Genomic DNA, 17886 nt, shown 5'->3' on the forward strand with positions numbered 1-17886 from the left:
TATACTTGTACAATGAATTTTAGTTGCAGACTTTTTTCTTGCAATTTAATGAAGATCTTTGTATTCTCTTACATTGTTTAAATTAATGTTCCAGACTTCCAATTTTGCCCGCATACAGCCTCGCATGTGCCGATCAAGAACACCATTTAGGTCAAATTTAGGCAAAAACAACACTCTCAATGTGTTTATTGGCCTCAAATTAGGCTATCACCAAAAACTAGGTTAAAATGACCCCAAATACCCCCCGAAATTGCAGTCAAAATCTGGCCTAAACATTTCGAAGTTTCGGGGAAATATCGCTGAAGTTTCAGTATCTCGATCATCACAGTACCTACCAAGACGACCAAAACCGGAAAAATTTTGCACCCTGCTTACTAGTTACTACTTAATATTTAACTACTTACAAATTAGTATATCGGTATAAAAGTACTACTAATAGTATTATTTAGTAGTCCACTGAATACTAAATCATTAACAACCTAAAATCTAAACAATTAGCTTAGGCTTTATTCTTTTAATTGCTTTTGTTTGTTATATATTTTTTTTCTCTCCTCGTTTTTCTGGTTTGCCTTTTTTATGTCACTTTATTGCATCACTATAACTCCACCAGTGTTTGTTGCCAATCCCAAGCCCAGGTAAAGGATAGTAGGTGCATCAGGTAGGGAGCCGGCAACGGAGAAAACCTAGCCAAACCTTTTTTAATTTTTACATGGATTAATGTTGCTGTATAGGACCACCATATGTTTCATTCACACAGGAAATTTACTGTTCATTTATCTGTTCTAATGCTTTAATTAATTTATGATTTTTCTGAATTTCGGTGTTTCATGTAATGCTTTTTATCTGCTTGTGACTTGGTGTAGCTTAATGTTAATTTTTAATTATATAAGAAATGAAATACTTATGTTGAGAAAAGAGGTGCGGAGGGGGTGTACGGCTGTACGCTTAAATCACCTTAACCACCTCAGCAACTGCCTTACCGCCTAAGCGCTTAGACTACCTTAAACTGCCCTAGATCGCCTAGACACCATGATGACTATGAGTTTATGATCCCCAGAATACACTTCTTGTCAAAACAGCTCTACAGATAATGGTATATGGAAGACAGAACATATATGATATAACATCCCTCCCAAAAAAGGGAATTATCAAGTAAAAATTATAACATCCCTCCCAAAAAAAAGGAAATTATCAAGTAAAAATTAGAGCATTCAAATAGTAACTAAAACTGAAAATGCTAACGAGTGTAATGGACATCACATGTAGGTTCAAGCTACCTTTCTCTCTTCTTTGAACTAAAATCAACTTCTAGTTTGGCATATATTTTTTTGGCTGACTTGGTGGCCTGGTCATTGCTGGGGTGAGCTTTAGACACAAAAACGATAAACCACTCCCGCTCATCATTTTGAACAATTAACTTTAGACGTGGTTTCAAAATGGTCTTGAACTCATCAAGGTCCTGCCCAAGAGGAGAAACAAATAGCTGGTATTAGGATGAAAAATCAATTTAAAAATAAAAAACAATTTCTTTCAGGGTTTATATCAAACCAGATAAATTGTATAACAGACAAATACAAAGCAGAAAAGCAAAATGTCATATTACACAGAGCTCAATTTAGTGTGCCTTAGATTAGTCAAGTTTGATTCCAATAGCATTATCCTCAGACAACAAAATCCTATAAAACCAAAGTAGATCTTTGTCTCTTTGCTGATGATGACATCCGGTCAAGCCGTGGCTAACATAGATCCTGCCCCCTTTTCAAGTCTCAGAGATAAAGAACTCACTGGCTCCAAACCAGGTAGCCTCCTTAAACCTTGCTGCTGAACTCTTTGATTTGTGGTCTTATTTGTCATTTTAGTTATTGCTTTAGGACATAGATGGTATTTTGGTGTTACCTCTAAAACCCCTTGATGTAGCACAGGGTCTGGGTTAGCCTTCCAGGACCCTCTTTAATTAGAACCAGCAAATGTATAGGCTATCCACAAGATTATGGTAATATATGGGATGGTTTGGGTGGTTTTGTGATGTTCAAGGTTTAACAGAATCACTGATGGGATAATTTTAGGATAATAAGGATCCCTAGGAGGGTAGGATCTATTTGGGATTTTGTGTCTTGTGTATGGAATGGGTTAGGGAAGGGTTTAGGATTTAACAAAAATATAAATCGGTAGCAGGGATTGAGATGATAATGAGTTGGGATTTACTGGGAATCTTAGGAACAAGTTAAGGATGGGCAAATTGGATATGGGTATGTTTTGAGATACCTAAACTTACCCACGGAGGATAAGGGAAAACTATGATTGAGTCTAGGGCTGGTTAGGTCTAACAAAGATGGGTTCTAGTGTATTTTGGCTAGAGGGTGAGGGGTAGGGAATCTGGCAGCAAGGGAGGAGGGGGTTCTTCATTGGATCTTGAAGAATTCCTGAATGGATTTTGGAATTCTTCAAGATTCTTGACTTCTTCTTATTTCATTTTTCTTTCTTCTTCTTTCTTCTTCTTTCTTCTTTCTTTTTTCTTTCTTTTTTCTTTCTTTTCTTTTTTCTGTTTCAGATCTGCTGCAAGGTTCAAGAAAGGAAATTAAAAAAAAAAAAGGTAAAGGAGAGGAATGGTCTGCCACAAGAAAGAGAAGAAGGGGGGTTGCTGCCGTAGGGTGTAGGAGGGAGGGGAAGATTCCTTGCCGTCGCAGGGTGGGGGAAGGGTTGGGTTAGGTTGCGATGACAAGGGAATGGAGGAGACTTGCAAGTGGAGGGGAGGGGTGGGGGAGAGGCTGGACTAACTTGGGAGGAAGGGGAAGATGCTGATGTACTTGAGTTGGACGAGGAATAATACTGGAAATCCAAGGCACTCAGCCTACGCCGTGTGGTTAATTCCACAATTCCAAGCTTCAATTCATTAATCTTCAACTGATTTTTACAAGGAGAAGTGGGGGCCATATATAGCCTTACATGAAAGAACTTGGACTTGGACTAAAACTTTAAAGCCTAGTTGGACTCATCCACAAAAAAATGAATATTCAATATACTGGTACAACTCTAACTAGTTGCCAACTAACGAGGCCCCCAAAAGGTAAGAAAATAAAATACTAATTATCCAAAAGGAATGTTGTAAGTAGCTTCCAACTAGGAATCCTAAATAACTTGACCAAAACAAAACAAAACCAATTAAGAAAATTAAAATAGTAAGAGATTCCGTAAGAGGCTAGGTGATGCAAAATTGGCAGGCATATACAACAAAGAGAAAAGCCCAATGGTCAAGCCCATCAAAGCCTAAGGATATGATCCAAAACAGCACATGGCTTGCATGGGCTAGGACTATTGTAGTGGGTTAAAATGAGCCCATGGTTTCATGGGCTTGGATTACTTTAGTGGGAAAAGATCAGCCCACATATTTTGAACTAAGCCTAAGTCTAGCTTTGAAAAGTCAATAAAAGAAGCTAGTAAGTGGTGATGGCTAGTGGTGGAGTATAGTGGTTGGATGTTTCCATTAATTTTTGTAGTAGGTTGTGTTGGGTAGTGGTTGGATGTTTCCATTATTGTTTTGGTCTCTTTAAAGTGCTATATAAGAGACTTATGTAAGAGATGAAAAAAAAAAACAACTTATGAATTGAAATCAAATTGCTTGCTACCATTCCTCCTCTTTGGAGAACCCTTGTGTTTGATCAAGGTAGGTTGGTGTTCAATCCAATCGATCCACCTTGCGGTGTGAAGCCCAGGTGTTACATGTTACATTGTTATTGTCACTTTCTTCATTATAGTTCTGCCCCTATTTGAAGATCTATTCAGCCCGTTTCGTTATATGTTATTATCCTTGTAATCATTCTAGTTTCAGCCCTCTTTCCCATCTAAACTCTGTTTCACCTTAAGTACATCAAATCTAAACTTTACTCCCTGTGAAAGGTCCTATTTGGCTATTGTCTTGATCAATCAAATACAGTACTACATTACTAGGAGTCTGATTGGACCTAGGACACCATGGCACATGAAAATGACCAAAATACCCCCCCAGGCATTCAGACAGGCCTAGTTGCCAAAAGCCTATGAGATTGTTTTGGGCCTAAATTCTGACCTTATTGGGCCTGCTGACCTTGTTTAAATCAGCTCTCCCCTTCTTGAAATCATTCATCCCTGATGAATAGCTGATATTACTAGTCCTGGTTCCTTGTTCTTGAGATCTTTGGTGTTGATATTGACTTATCCTGGTTCAATGCTCTTGAAATCTTTGATGGGTTCTTCTTGTACCTTCATGTGTGGGACCACTAGGAGGAGGTAGTCTCTACTGCCATTCTACTGGTTCATTCGGACAGCTTGCTTCTTTGCTTCTTCAGTAAGGTTGAGTGGCAAGATCACAACTTTCTTGCCCTAATGCTTGAAGGTGCATTTGTTCTCCCTGCTAGTAATGCTGATATTATTATCAAAGAGCTATGGCCTTCCTCAGATGATGTCAGAGAGCTTCATGGGAACTATATCGCACCATATTTCCTCCGATTGGAGTGTAGACTTATTAGTACTACACACCTCGTACTTACTTCCATTCTTGCATTGTAAAAGAGGGTACTTTGCATGGTTGGGGATGCCTTTCAGTCTTGAGTCCTGTTCTCCTATGGTCTCTAACATAGCATTGACACTACTGCCACTGTCAACTATTGCTTGTGCTAAGAACCGCCAACCTTCACTCTAGTGTAGAATATATTACTTCTCCTCCATTCTTCTTGTTCAATGTTTGACACTAGGATCTTGGCCATCACGTTAAGGGGGTTGTTGGGTTCCATGTACTCACTACTCTCCCATGAACTGTGAATCTGATTCTACTTCAAATGGAGACAAACTACCTACTCCTCAAGTTCCTATTGTTTGGAGTTGAATACAGCAACTCCTCTTCTTTGGGAACAATCCTTAGCATAGTGGCTCTTCTCATGATAGTAATAACATTCCACGAGATTGATGGTTGTGGGGAGACTTCTCCTTACATCAGTAATGGTGGTGGAGGCATGGAGCAATAGTGAGGGTAGTGACAGTGAGAGGTTGTCTGGCATATGCAGGATCTTTCCTACCATCTTGACTAGACTATTTCCTTTGGGCCAATAAGGTTTCGGCCCTTAGGGCTTTATCAAATAGGTCTCTCAAATCAATAATGTCAGTGACCCCTAGAGTTAGTTGGATATCTGACTTTAACACCAGCATGAGGCTTACTCTCTCTAGTACCAGTCTTAGAAGCCAAAGAATCAAATTGTTGGACGTAATCTAAAAATGGCAAGTTACCTTGCTTCAGAGTATGGAACTGTTCTTGCAGCCTGGTCTTTTAGTGTTCTCGAAAGTACCTCTATATTATTTCTCTCCTCATCTGGTTCCATGGGGTGAGTTCTTGCCTTCATAGTAGTACCCATGCTCCATGGTGTTCCACCAATCTTTTGCTGCACCCAGTAGCTTGGCTCTAGCCAATCACATCTTCCTTGTCCTTAGATAAATCATACCATTCAAACTAATAGTCCAAGGCTGCCCTCCAATCATAGAATAGCTGAGGATTCAAGGATCCGTTGAACTCTTTCAGCTCTAGTTTCACTCTGTGATTGTCGTATCTCGATATTGACGGTGTTATGGTCTCCCCTCAATATCATAACTTTCATAAACTGGGTTGTCATACCTAGATTCCCTAGTTAGACCATTCATGTCCCTGGATGTCCTTGGATGGTATGGATCTCCTTCAGCTTCATCTCTATACCTCTAGACTTCACTCGTCTCTTCTCGGTGGGATAGATCCGTGAGTTCACTCATGGTGCTGGAGGTGCTGGTGGTGGAGTCTGAGTGGGATCTCCAAGTCTTGTCTGCTCCAGACGGGTCAACCTTGTATTTAGATCTTGCACTTGATTTGCCATATCTTGTAGTTATACCAGCATCTCATTCTGAATTTTCTGGATTTGCTCAAGTTCTCTGGCAATTATTGCATTGTCCATGGATAGAATTATTGGTGGTCCTTCTACCTTTGGTTGCTGGTTCTTCTAGCTTTGATACCACCAATGAAACCTAGGGTCTGGTCTAGCCTTCCAGAATCCTCTTTAATTAGAACCAGCAAATATATGGGCTATCCACAAGGTTAGGGTCATCTATGGGGTGGTTTGGTGATGGTTATGTGACGTTCAAGGTGCAAACCAAAAACTGAAATAGTTTTACTATAAGCAAAACAAATATTAAAAGGCCATAATTATGAAATTATCATAAAGACAAACAAAAATTCGTCTCAGATCTGCAGCAAGACTCAAGAGAGGAGAAAATAAAGAACAGGAGAGGAAAGGTCTGCCGCAAGAAAGAGAAGGGGGGGAGCTGCCGTAGGGTGTAGGAGGGAGGGGTAAGGGGTTCCTTGCTGTCGCAGGGAGAGGGGGGGAGGCCTGGGGGAATGTTGCGATGGCAAGGGGGAGGGGGCTGGGGGAGACTTGCAAGTGGAGCAGAGGGGTTCCTGGGTCTGTTGAGGGGGGGGGGAGGGGTGGGAGAGGCTGGACTTACTTGGAAGGGAGGGGAAGATGCTGCTGTACTTGAATAGAGGAACAATGCTGGAATTCAAAACACTCAGCCCAGGCTATGTGGTTAACTCCACGACTCCAAGCTTCAATTCATTAATCTTCAACTGATTTTAAAAAGGAGATGTGGGGATTATAAATAGCCTTACATGAAAGAACTTGGATTTGGACTAAAACTTTAAAACCTAATAAGACTCAACCACAGAAAAAGAAAATTCAAGATACTTGTAAGACTCTAACTAGTTGCCAAGTAACTAGGACCACAAAAAATAATTAATTACTAATTATCTAGAAGGAACAATGTGAATCCAACTATAGAGTTAGGGTTAGTTAGGGTTTCTTGGAAAGATTCCCTAGAATTTTGGGATTTGCCCAGAATCTTTTAGCAAATTATTCCTATAATCCTTAAGGGATGCTATGGGTAGATGGAAATTGAAAGGAAAATAAAGAAGCATGTTGCAGAATGTGCAGAAGCACCAAGGCTGCTCCCTTGGTGCGCAAGCTTACTTTTGAGGATCTTTCCTTTTTTGATGTGTTGCATTACCTTCTATTTTTGGTGTAGGAGCCTTGGTGACCAAGGTTTGGGAGTTTTGGAAGTCAGACTTTCTAATTTTCTGTTCATTACTAATTCTAGAACCTTGCTTTTCTGTGGTTTCTATCTTGGACAGATCTTAGGAGTTAGAGTGCTAGTAATTTTTGTCAACAGATTGTAATTTTTATTTCCTTTTTGGAGGACAAGTTCCTTGTCTCTCAAATTGTAGTATTGAAGGCTATAAATAAAGGTTACCTGCGATTCTAGTTCTTCTTGCTGGTGGTTCCTCTCACTTTGTCTTCTTCTTTCCTGTTCTCCTTTCTTCTTCTCTGTTCTTCTTATTTATGCACTGTTTTGGTTCATTAAAGTCTATTTTCTAACAAAGCATAATTGAGTTGAAGAAGGGGTTTTATGATGGGTATGGGTTGAAGAGAAAATTAAGGAAAACTTTGGAGGGAAACAATTCAAGGATTGAAGATCTTGGGCAGCTTCTCTTTTCTTTCTTTCTTTTCTTTATTTTCTTTTCTATTTCTTTTCTTCTTTTCTTTTTCTCTCTCTCTCTTTCTTTCTTTTCTTTCTTCTTTTCTTTTTTCTGTTTCCTGTTTTTCTTTTCTGCTCTTTCAGGTTGCTGCAAGAGAGAAAAGGAGTGGGAGGGGTGCCGTTGGGGTTGAGAGGAGGGGGGAGGGCTTTAAGAAGACTCGCAGGGGGTGGGATAGGGGCTGGGGCTATCCGGGGGGGGGGGGGGACTGGGATGCTTGCTGTCAAAATAGGGGAAGGCCTGGGGAAAGGTTAGGGAGCAGTTGGGATGAGGGAGGGGGCTGGAATGCCTACAGAAGGTGGGGGAAGCTGGCTGCCAGGTTACAACAGCAAGGGGAAGGGGATAAGGAGGTCTGTGATGGAGGGGAAGGGGCTGTCTAGGGATGCGACAGGGTTGGGAAGTGAGGGTAAGGGTGGGGGTGTTGTACTTGATTGAAGGCTGCTGTGGTTGTACTGGCTGCTGGAATTGTTGAAGACTGTAGAGAGATTGCTTGAACTTTAAAGAAGCCTGAATGAAGGTGCTGAATAATAGAGAAGAACTTACTAAAAATCCACTGAGGCCCCCTCAACAAGAATCCCAGTCCCCAACTCAATAACTTTTCATTCAATAATCAGACTTAAGGAATTACAAAAAACAATAGGCTTATTTGTAGCCAACTAAATTCTAACATTAAGTGGGATTCCTTAACAAATTAGGATCCCACCACATAATCTGGACTCTTGAATTGGTATCTAAAAAAGGCAGATGCTGAAAATAGACCTTTAAGTTATCTCAAACTCCAATAAGCGCATGCCTGAATTCTATCTTAATTAAAACTCTGGTGGCACATGTGGTAAAGTTTAAAATAACCAAGAAATATATAACTAACTTCAAACAAATTAGACCAAAAAGAAAACTCTCAAAAAGAACCCTCCTAAAAGAAAAACATAACTCAAATTAGAAGTCAAAATAGACTGGGACTCTTCTAAAATTTTGGAATTTAGATTCCAGTAGGGTCTAAAATACCCAAAATGCCCCTGAGATAGGGTGTTTCAGCCAGCATGCTTGGGCGTGCCTTGAGGCTCACTTAGGGTTTCAGCCAGGAGAGGTAATAACATATTCACATCAAGGAATTTTGTAAGTAGATTCCAATTAGGACTCCTAAATAACTAAACTAAAACAAAACCAATTAAGAAAATTAAAATAGTTTGAACTCCTTGAGAGGCAGAGTCTCTGACTGGACCTAGGGCACTTCAGGGGCCATAAAAACTACCATAATACCCCCTAGGGCATTTGGCCAGGCCTGGATGCCTCAAGCCCAGGGGGTTGTTTTAGGCCCAAATTTCGGGCCACTGGGCCTGCTGACACTGGTTACATTACCCCTGCTTCTCCCCCTTGACATAATTGCTTTGGTTTCCCTTGATGTTGTTGTACGCCTATCGTTTTTGCTCCTTTTCTCTTCCCCTTAACTGTCCTCTGTAGATCACTGATCAGGTGTTTTACCTTCTTTGTATTTTAGTTGTCTCCTTAAATTCAGATTATTGGTTTACTATGACTCTCTGTGGTTCCTATTGCTCATTTTTGGCTTAGAATTATGAATATTTTTTTCTGGAATGTTAGAGGGATCCAAGGGTACTTCTCTCAGTTGCAGCTCTCCAAGTTTGTTAAAAAGTATTATCCTGACATTTTGTTTCTGTATGAAACTAAAATTAAGTATCACAAGAGTTTTAAGTTAAAAAAGAATTTCTGAAAAAAGACAAAAAAAAAATCCAAGGCTTTTACTCTATGGCTTGTCAATAGTTTTTAGGCTCTAAAGGTCGGTTCACGCAGCTGCTCATGTGGTCTACTCAGTTAACTGCTTTTTAAACCATTTTATTGCCATTGACCTGCATGTGGACAATTGGTCTTGGACCCTGGTTTGCAATTATGTTCCGTGGCTTCCGCCCCAGTATTCTCTCAGAAAAGCATGCTGGGAGGATCTTTTTTCTTTTCTGGATAATATCAAGGGACCTTTCCTGCTCTGTGGTGACTTCAATGAGATTGCATCTGAAGACGATAAAATGGGTGGTGTGTTTGAACCCTCCCCCTCCCTCCCTCTGCTCAAGTCCATTTTTCTCACCCACTCCCTTTTGGAACTTTTAACCCCTTGCCCTGGTTTCGCTTGGTGTAACAAACGAAAGCCCCCCTCCATCTGGTTAAAGAAAAATTGGATCATGGTTTCGCTTGCCCTTTGTGGATGGCTAAGCATTGTAATACCCTCCTCACTAAACTACCTGCCATCAGTTCTGACCATAACCCAATCCTTATGTCCACCTAAGAAACTATTTCATTACCAAATCACTTGGCATCACCATCCCCTTGAATTGTCGAATGTGGAGTCCAGTCCGGCTAAATGACTTGTGCTTCTCTGGAAGGGAAATTGGCAAAGCTCTTCAGATTTTTAAGACTCTGGAACATTAATGAGTTTGACAGAATTGACAATCTTACTTCTTTTTCATGATAGTGTTTTAAAATGGAATCTGTCCCTCCCCTGACTGGGAACTGCTGGCATCTAAGCCAATTGGCTGCACTGGATTTACAACGCAGAGGAAGATTTTTGGATCCAAAAGTCTAGGCATGAGTTCATAAAAGATGGGGACAGAAATAAAAGGCATGGTGGGAGATCTCGCGAGATATCTCGGTTTTTTCATAAACCGAGACGAGATCAAGGGCGAGATCTGCGAGATGGGATATCTCGCTCGAGATCTCGCCATATCTCGCAATATCTCGCTATATCTCGGCATATCTCGCCATATCTCGCCATATCTCGCCCCAAATCTCGCCATATCTCGCTGGAACTCTCATTTTTTACCAAATTTTTTGTAGATTTCAGCCAAAGTTTCACTTGCAACTACTCTTAGCACATCTACAACATCAAAGAAAGCTCAATCATCCTCTACTTGTCTTATGAACTTATGCGTTAATGACTTATATAAAACTTCTAACGGTTGTGTACTTTTATCATTCTATTCTCGATAGTTAAGATTGTAATACTCATATGAATGTTATCTTGATGACATTGAAGTTATTTGATGTATTTGATACACATGATTTTCATTTATATGCCTTAAGGTTTTATATTACATGTTATATAACCTTGCATTCTCTAATCCTATAGCATTAATGGTTTTATATTATATGTTATATAACATTGCATTCTCTAATCATAGAGCATTTCGGTTTCACAATATGGGTAGACTTAGAAATCATACTTAGGGCTGTTTTCTCACAAATCCAAGGCCACTAGTGTGTTCAAAAGGCATCAAATAGGCTAAATACCAAGTTTTAGCCTAACTGGGACCCTAAAACCCACCGAGATGGGCTACCGAGTTGACGCCCAAAAAATGGCATATCTCGACCGAGATCTCGCCGAGATGGTCGAGATCTCGGTTTTTCATGGTAGCGAGATCTCGCTCGAGAGCGAGATCTCCCACCATGATAAAAGGGCCTTTGCCGACTTCATTATCTCTGAAGGGCCTAGACTTATTTAACCTAAAGACATTGCAAGGGCCTTTGTCGACTTCATGCAGAACCTCAAAAACCTCTTCAAACCCTTTCAGGGCAGACTTTATTGAGAGTTTATTCCCTTCAATTCTCTCTCTGCTGAAGTGCATGCTTCAACAAGCATCGCTACCCTAGAGAAGGTAAAACAGGTAGTTTTTCTCTTGATGCTTATAAAGTCCCTGGTTTTGAAGGCTCAAGCATGCTTCTTTCAGAAATTCTGGGACCTTACTTGCAATGATATTCTACTCTTCATCATGGATTTCTTCAATGGTAAACCTCTTCCTTTAGAACTAACCATACTCTAATTTGCTTCACTCCCAAGCAGGATAATGCATGTCTTATTACTGATTTAGGCCATTAGGCTTATGTAATATATCATATAAAATCCTTGTAGAACATTTGGCCAACAGGTTAAAACCATTCTTAAATTCCTGTATTTCACCCTGCCAAGGGACATTTTTCCCTGGCAAACAGATTCTGGATAACATCATCTTAGCTCAGGAGATTTTCCATTTCATGAACCACACTAAAGCCAAGAACGGGTATGTTGCCCTTAAGCTCGACATGTCCAAGGCATATGACAGGGTAGAATGGAGCCTTCTTATTAATCTTTTTAAATTTTTGGGCTTTGGTAATAGATGGTGCTCTGTTTGGTTCATACTCTTATTTCCTCCCCTTCTTTCTCCATCAAGCTAGAAAGGTCCCCCTTCCATTGGTTCTATAGTTCTACAGTGCTTAGGCAAGGATGCCCCCTCAGCCTTTATGTCTTCCTCCTCATCATGGAGGGGCTGTGAAGAGACTCAAGACTGATATCAGAGTATAGGAGGTTAAATCTCTTCCTGCGGCGCTAATGTTGAGGATATTCTTTCAATCAAAATTGTTTTAGATTTGTTTTCTGACATTTTCTTATATATATATATATATATATATATATATATATATATTTTTTTTTTTTTTTTTTTTTTTTTGGGGGGGGGGGGTTTAAATAAGAAAATTCATTAACCAAAGCCCCAAAGAGGAGAAGCACAAGAGAAGCAAAAAGTAGATTACAGCCTACTAGCTAGCAACAAGGAGGAGCCCAAAGCCTAGGAGATAACAATAATCATGTACCTTGGGCTGTCACGAACTGGGGTGTGAGGAAAGGACTAAAGTCTAGTAGAGACATTAAAACAAATGGCTCTCCAAATCCAATCAATAGATCTAAATTTGAAGGTCCATCTCTTGAGATTCCGTTCCCGCCAAAAATGAGACATCAGAGCATTGAAGACCAATTTGCCAACCATATCCCAAATAGAAGTGTCGGAAAAGTGTCTCAAAAACCAAACCCAATCCCTATATAACCAAACAAGCACCTGGATTGGGGCCAAATGGAGATAATAGCTTTCTCCCAAAAGGAGCAGAAGAAGGAGCAGAAGAAGGGGCAGAAGAAGAAGAGGTGGCCAATATCTTTGGAGCTATTTTAACACATGATGCAGTTGGGGTTAAGATTTAGGCTACAGTGAATGAGAAAGGATTGGGTGAGGAGGCAATGGTTAGAGGCTCTCCAAGTGGCTAGCGAACGACAGGTGTGGCCTTTGAACCAAACCAAGGGATGCCAAGAGACAAGGGGGAAGGGACATGGATGAAGTACCACGCAAAGGAGGTGGAGAAGGTGCCAGAGGGGGAGGGAAGCCATTTGACACAATCCTGGGGGATGGGAAGGATGGGGGACAGGTTTGACCAAACTTGAGTGAGGCTCGAGGGGGAGCAATGGAGGGGGACCAATAATTACCAGAAATAAAATCCGAGAGGAGGGTGTTTTTGGGGATTCTGGGGGCATAAACTTGGCAAGGCCCTAGGAGATTGTAGAGAATACCAAAACGATGCCAAGGGTCAAACCAGAAGAGAGTGGACATCCCATTAGCAATATGACTGGATATGGCTAGCAAGGTTATGGGCCTAAGGAGTAACTTCCTCCAAACCCAAGAAGGATTTGGGGGGAGGGAGACGGTCCAAATGGAGTCATTGCAGAGAAGATAAGAGTAAACCCAAATGGAGTCATGTTTAAAGGAGATTTTCCATATGAATTTAAGTAAGCTGGCACAATTGTAGTCTCGAATCCTACAAAAACTAAGACCAACCTCAGATTTGGGCCGACAATCAGAGGACCAAAAAATGGGATGAAGGAAGTTGGGGGAGTCTTCACCTTTCCAAAAAAAGGCACAAAAATGGATTCCATGGCACAGATTGTGGCTATAGGAAGGAAGAAGAGACCACACCAATAGATGTAGGAGGACTGGAGGACTTATTTGATTAGGACCATCCTTGTCAGCATAGGAGAGAATTCTACCCTTTCAAAGTTAAAGCTCCTTGCGAATTTGGTCAAGGATAAGGATACAGTGGTAGTTGGTGAGGCAACTTGGGATGAGGGGGAGAGCAAGGTAGGAGACGAGGAAGGAACTGAGGGAGAACCCAGTGAACTCCAAAAGCTCAGCACAGTGGAATCAGAGACACCGGCCAAGAAGAGGAGAGATTTTTGCAAAAAAAGGCTAAGACGGGAAAGGGATTAGAAAAGGGAAAGGGAGGAAAGGATGGTGGAGATAGAGGAATAGGACGCTTTGCAGAAGAGCATAAGATCGGGAAGTCTTATGAAATTCAAACAATAGTGAAGTTTTTTTCAGCATAAATGTTCCTATAAGGCTGTAAGTGATACAATTAGACTCCAATATGTGTTAGCTATCAAGGAAATGTCTAAGTATGCATTGTATCTAGGTACTAAGTTGTTCCATCATAGATCAAAGAATAAAAGATCTTCAGTTTTTACCAAACAAGATGAAGTCTAAACTCTCTTCCTGGAAATCCAATTGCCATTCTTTTGCTGCAAGAAATGTCCTCATACAATCTATGTTACACTTTTATTCATTTACCACATGCAATGTCTCCTATTACCCAAGAATACTCACAGGAAAATTGACTCCATTAGCAGATTTTCTGGCTTGGCAGCACCCAATGTGAGAAAAAGCCTAAATCTCTTGGAATAGGTTCTGTTTACCAAAGCATTTAGAGGGACTAGGATTTAAGAAATTGGAAGATGTCAATTATGCCCTTCTTGTCAGGTTAGGGTGAAGACTCTTGTCTCAACCTGAGACTCTTGGAGCTAAAACTTCAAAAGGTAGATAGTTTCCTAAAACAACTTTCTTTGACCCCAAAGTTCATATTAAATCTGGTTCTTGGGTTTGTACAGTCTAAGAAAAATTGCCTCTCTCCTTGCAGGTATGGTGATTAGCAAGGTGGGAAATGGACAAGAGACCACATTCTGGTTTGATCATTGGATTGTGTCTAGGATGGATCACTGTGTTGGGGAGGTGAACCTGAATTTCTATCCGAGGAGTGTTTAAGTGGCTAAGGTCTTGGCTTGCCTCTCTTCAGCGGCAAACAGCCATTTTCACTAACTCCTATAGTTGAAAAGAGATATTTTATACACGATTACTGCAAAGAGATCATCATTATACCTCACAAGTAACAAGAACCACAGTAGCATATGGTTCCCGGAATGAAAATACTGACTGCTCCTGTGGATAACGGCTGCGCAGCCTTGAGTCTGTTGTTAATATGAACTCAGCAGGCAGTTGTTCCACATAAACAGGATTACGAGTCTTGTTATTTAAGGAAGCTTTTTTGAGTGGCAATCGTTCTTCAAATCCAGCTCTTACAGTGGGCCATAAATCACTTACATCTTCAACTGAAATTTAAAAGAAAACAACAGAAAAATATAGTTACAATAGGGAAGGCAAAAGAAAACTGTAAACAAGTAATAGAAGAACATACAAAGATATTTGCATCTCTGCTAGAGACAAAATCCTTGATTTTTGCCAGAAGATATAAGAAATACATTGAAGTGGTTTTTTGTGATATTCAACTGATACAATCTGTGCATCAAGAAAGCCCATAAGCAGGATCTAATAACCATGCCCCTCTTTGGACCTGGAACTGTTCAACCATGGGCATTTTCTTGAGTTTCATTCCGTTAATTTCTTTGTTTAGGTTACATCCAGGAAACCAGCAGCATAGTTGTCATGGCATCTAGGTGAACCAAGGCAACTGAGGAGGTGAAAAACCAAGGAGACCAAGTAGCACCAGGACACCTTGACAACTATGATCTTTTTCCTTTTTTGGTATTGTCAAAGATAAGTGGTAGTTATAATGGGAGCTTGTGCTATTTACTCTGAGTTGCATAAAGTCTTATATTTAAATTACAACGTGAGGATTAAGTTGTGCACTTAATTGGTTTCTACTTCTTTTATGGTTCAATTGGTTCGATTCATATATGCGACAAGTTTCACTCGAGTTGGACTTTGAATTTAACCAGGCCTTTTTTCAGCAATCAAGTCTTCTTTCTTTCTTTCTCTTTGGGGGTGGGGTAGAGTCTGGCTTCATTTGTAATTATATAGATCCTAGACAGATGCAGTTGTACAATATGTTAATTTCACCTTACCTTTCAGACACTTTCTAGCACGACAGTTGCCTTGCCTACTGAATTACCATGGTATAGATTCACTGCCAACAGAACGTCAACCTTTTTTCTCTCCTCCCAGTTTTTATCTTAACTTCAGACTCCAAGATCTACAGACTCACTCCAACAGCCACTCTCTCTAATCAATCAGATCCACTTTGAAGTTTATTTGTCTTAGTTTTAGACTGATTCCAACTTCCAGATTCACATCTGTTTCCATTCAGTTGGTTGAGTCTTGACTCAAATAATATGCAGCTCGCTAAATCTTTTGATTTCATTAGCTCTTCAAATCATACTCTGCAATCGCACATTATCTCTCCAGCCAATGAGTTCAAATATTTGAACCCACTCTCCGGAGCCAATTGACCTTCCCACCATTACAAACTCCAATAACTCACATTCTAGTGATCTACAAAACTCCTGTACATCTGCAAAACTTATTACTGGAAAACACAAAACTTACTTCCATCAATCCTTAAAATAGGATAATGACTAGCAAAAATTGGGCTAGCATCCCAATCACAAACCATTGTCTTTGTTTCTCCCAATACAATTTTTCATCATCTAACTGTTGCCTAATATTATTAATTGTTTGACGAAATTCACTTTAATTAAGGGAGTCCTCCTTTAAGGTTATTTGTTTCAATAAAACTGGAACTTGTAACCTATCATGAGTGCTTCCTCCCTCTCAGCACAGTTTTACCCTTTGTATATATTGAGGAACCCAAGAATCCATGGCCTTAATACAAATATAGTTAAACTCTAGATCCAAAGCTTAACAGAACACAGCTGACAAATGCAGAATCCAGATGCATGTTTTAGCATTCAGGAAAATTCAAGTAACCTGGTGTAAATCTACGCATTATCTTCTCAAATCTTTTCTTGTCATAGATAACCAGGATAACCCTCTTCCATCTTTCCATATTCACTGTCTTCTTCGTTCTCTTCTCATTCTGTTGATCCCCTTTCCCACCCTTTATTTTTATATTTTACTTGCACTGGGAGATGCACCCGTTCAGAATTATGATAAGTTAATCAGTTGTTTATGCAGCATCAAAAATAAAAATCAGCATTGGAACAGTCTTTGAATCAAAACATTCTTGATTTATTGTCCTCCGGACTAAAATAAGAACAGCTCAATTCATTTCCAGAAGTAAAAGCAGCAAGTTCCACCATATTGATAGTTATTTAGTCCAAAATCTGATCCAGACGCAGCCTGGATGGACAGCCAGTCCCCAACTAAAACCCCATTTCTGATTAATTTGTAGTTCAAATCTTAATAGACTCAAGCTCAGGAGAGAAAACCAACAAAAAGAAAGGCTGCTGATGCAAAGATAGATTTGATATAACGATATCAGACAAAGTAGGACAATGAACATCGACTTATCAGCTCCCAGTCATTACCAATGTAAACTCTTAACGGATAGTAGTGCACTCGGAATTGAGATCCGACCTAAGAGAATGCAGTTCCATAGGTTTTAAGGATAATGTAATGATTAAAATCGAAATGAGAGACAGAAGAATTACCTGCTATGATCAGGTGATCGCAGGCGTTCTTGATTGTCTGAAACTGAGCTAGATAGTTCGCCATGACCGATCCCGCCTCAAGGGATCGGAGATCTCGACATCAAGTTTCTTATAAGTGTTTTAACATAAAAAAAAGAAGTTTCTTATAAGTGGCTGTAACCAGGGCGAGAAAGACTAGGAGACAGCCGTCAAGTTTGCTACCAGAACCGCTTTACTGGTTAACTGTACAGTAGCGGGTTCTCTTGCCGTCAAGTTCTCTTCCGGCAGATGTAAGAATTCGGTTAACTCGCAGGGATGTAAACGGACAGTATATAATCGGTATTTCATTTGATCTTTTAAAGAGTTGGTAAAAATTCAGTACTTTCTCTTCTTTTCTTTTTTTTTTTTGGTTTGCACTAACGCAAAATATATATTTAATATAATATATATATATATATATATATATATATATACCTGGCACCCATTATTTTTTAGGTAAAACTATTAACCAGTAACCACCACTATTATATTATAAATTACATGACACCCATTTGAAAAGTTATAAGTTACCCACAGTTACTATTTTCTGTTAAGTGGAATGTAAAATGACCTAAATGCCTTTTAGGTAGTACAATGACTTAATTAACCTCATTTAATATTCTCTCACACCTAACACTTAGGTGAGTAAAGGAGAATCCTTTCGCCCACTTGCACCCTCTTAATTATACAAAAAAAAACTCTAAAAAAAGGGTAAATATTTTATTTTATGAATAAATAATTATAT

General features: G+C 39.8%; 1 protein-coding gene across 1 annotated transcript in view; it reads right to left on the reverse strand.

Annotated features, from left to right (window-relative positions):
- CLUB (TRAPP II complex TRAPPC10/CLUB) overlaps nucleotides 1-17443 on the reverse strand; it is a 64540-nt gene extending 47097 nt beyond the window's left edge. Inside the window, exons 1-3 of the mRNA XM_089168177.1 lie at nucleotides 17124-17443; nucleotides 14596-14825; nucleotides 1278-1459 (exon numbers count right to left, since the gene is read on the reverse strand). Of these exons, the coding sequence (XP_089024303.1) occupies nucleotides 1278-1459; nucleotides 14596-14825; nucleotides 17124-17187 (476 nt within the window). The 5' untranslated portion in view covers nucleotides 17188-17443. The remainder of the gene's footprint in view (nucleotides 1-1277; nucleotides 1460-14595; nucleotides 14826-17123) is intronic.
- Nucleotides 17444-17886: the final 443 nt, after the last annotated feature.

Source organism: Hakea prostrata, chromosome 9, assembly GCF_041222555.1.
Source record: "Hakea prostrata isolate BN-2017 chromosome 9, UWA_Hpros_2, whole genome shotgun sequence".
In the NCBI taxonomy this organism is placed as follows: domain Eukaryota; kingdom Viridiplantae; phylum Streptophyta; class Magnoliopsida; order Proteales; family Proteaceae; genus Hakea; species Hakea prostrata.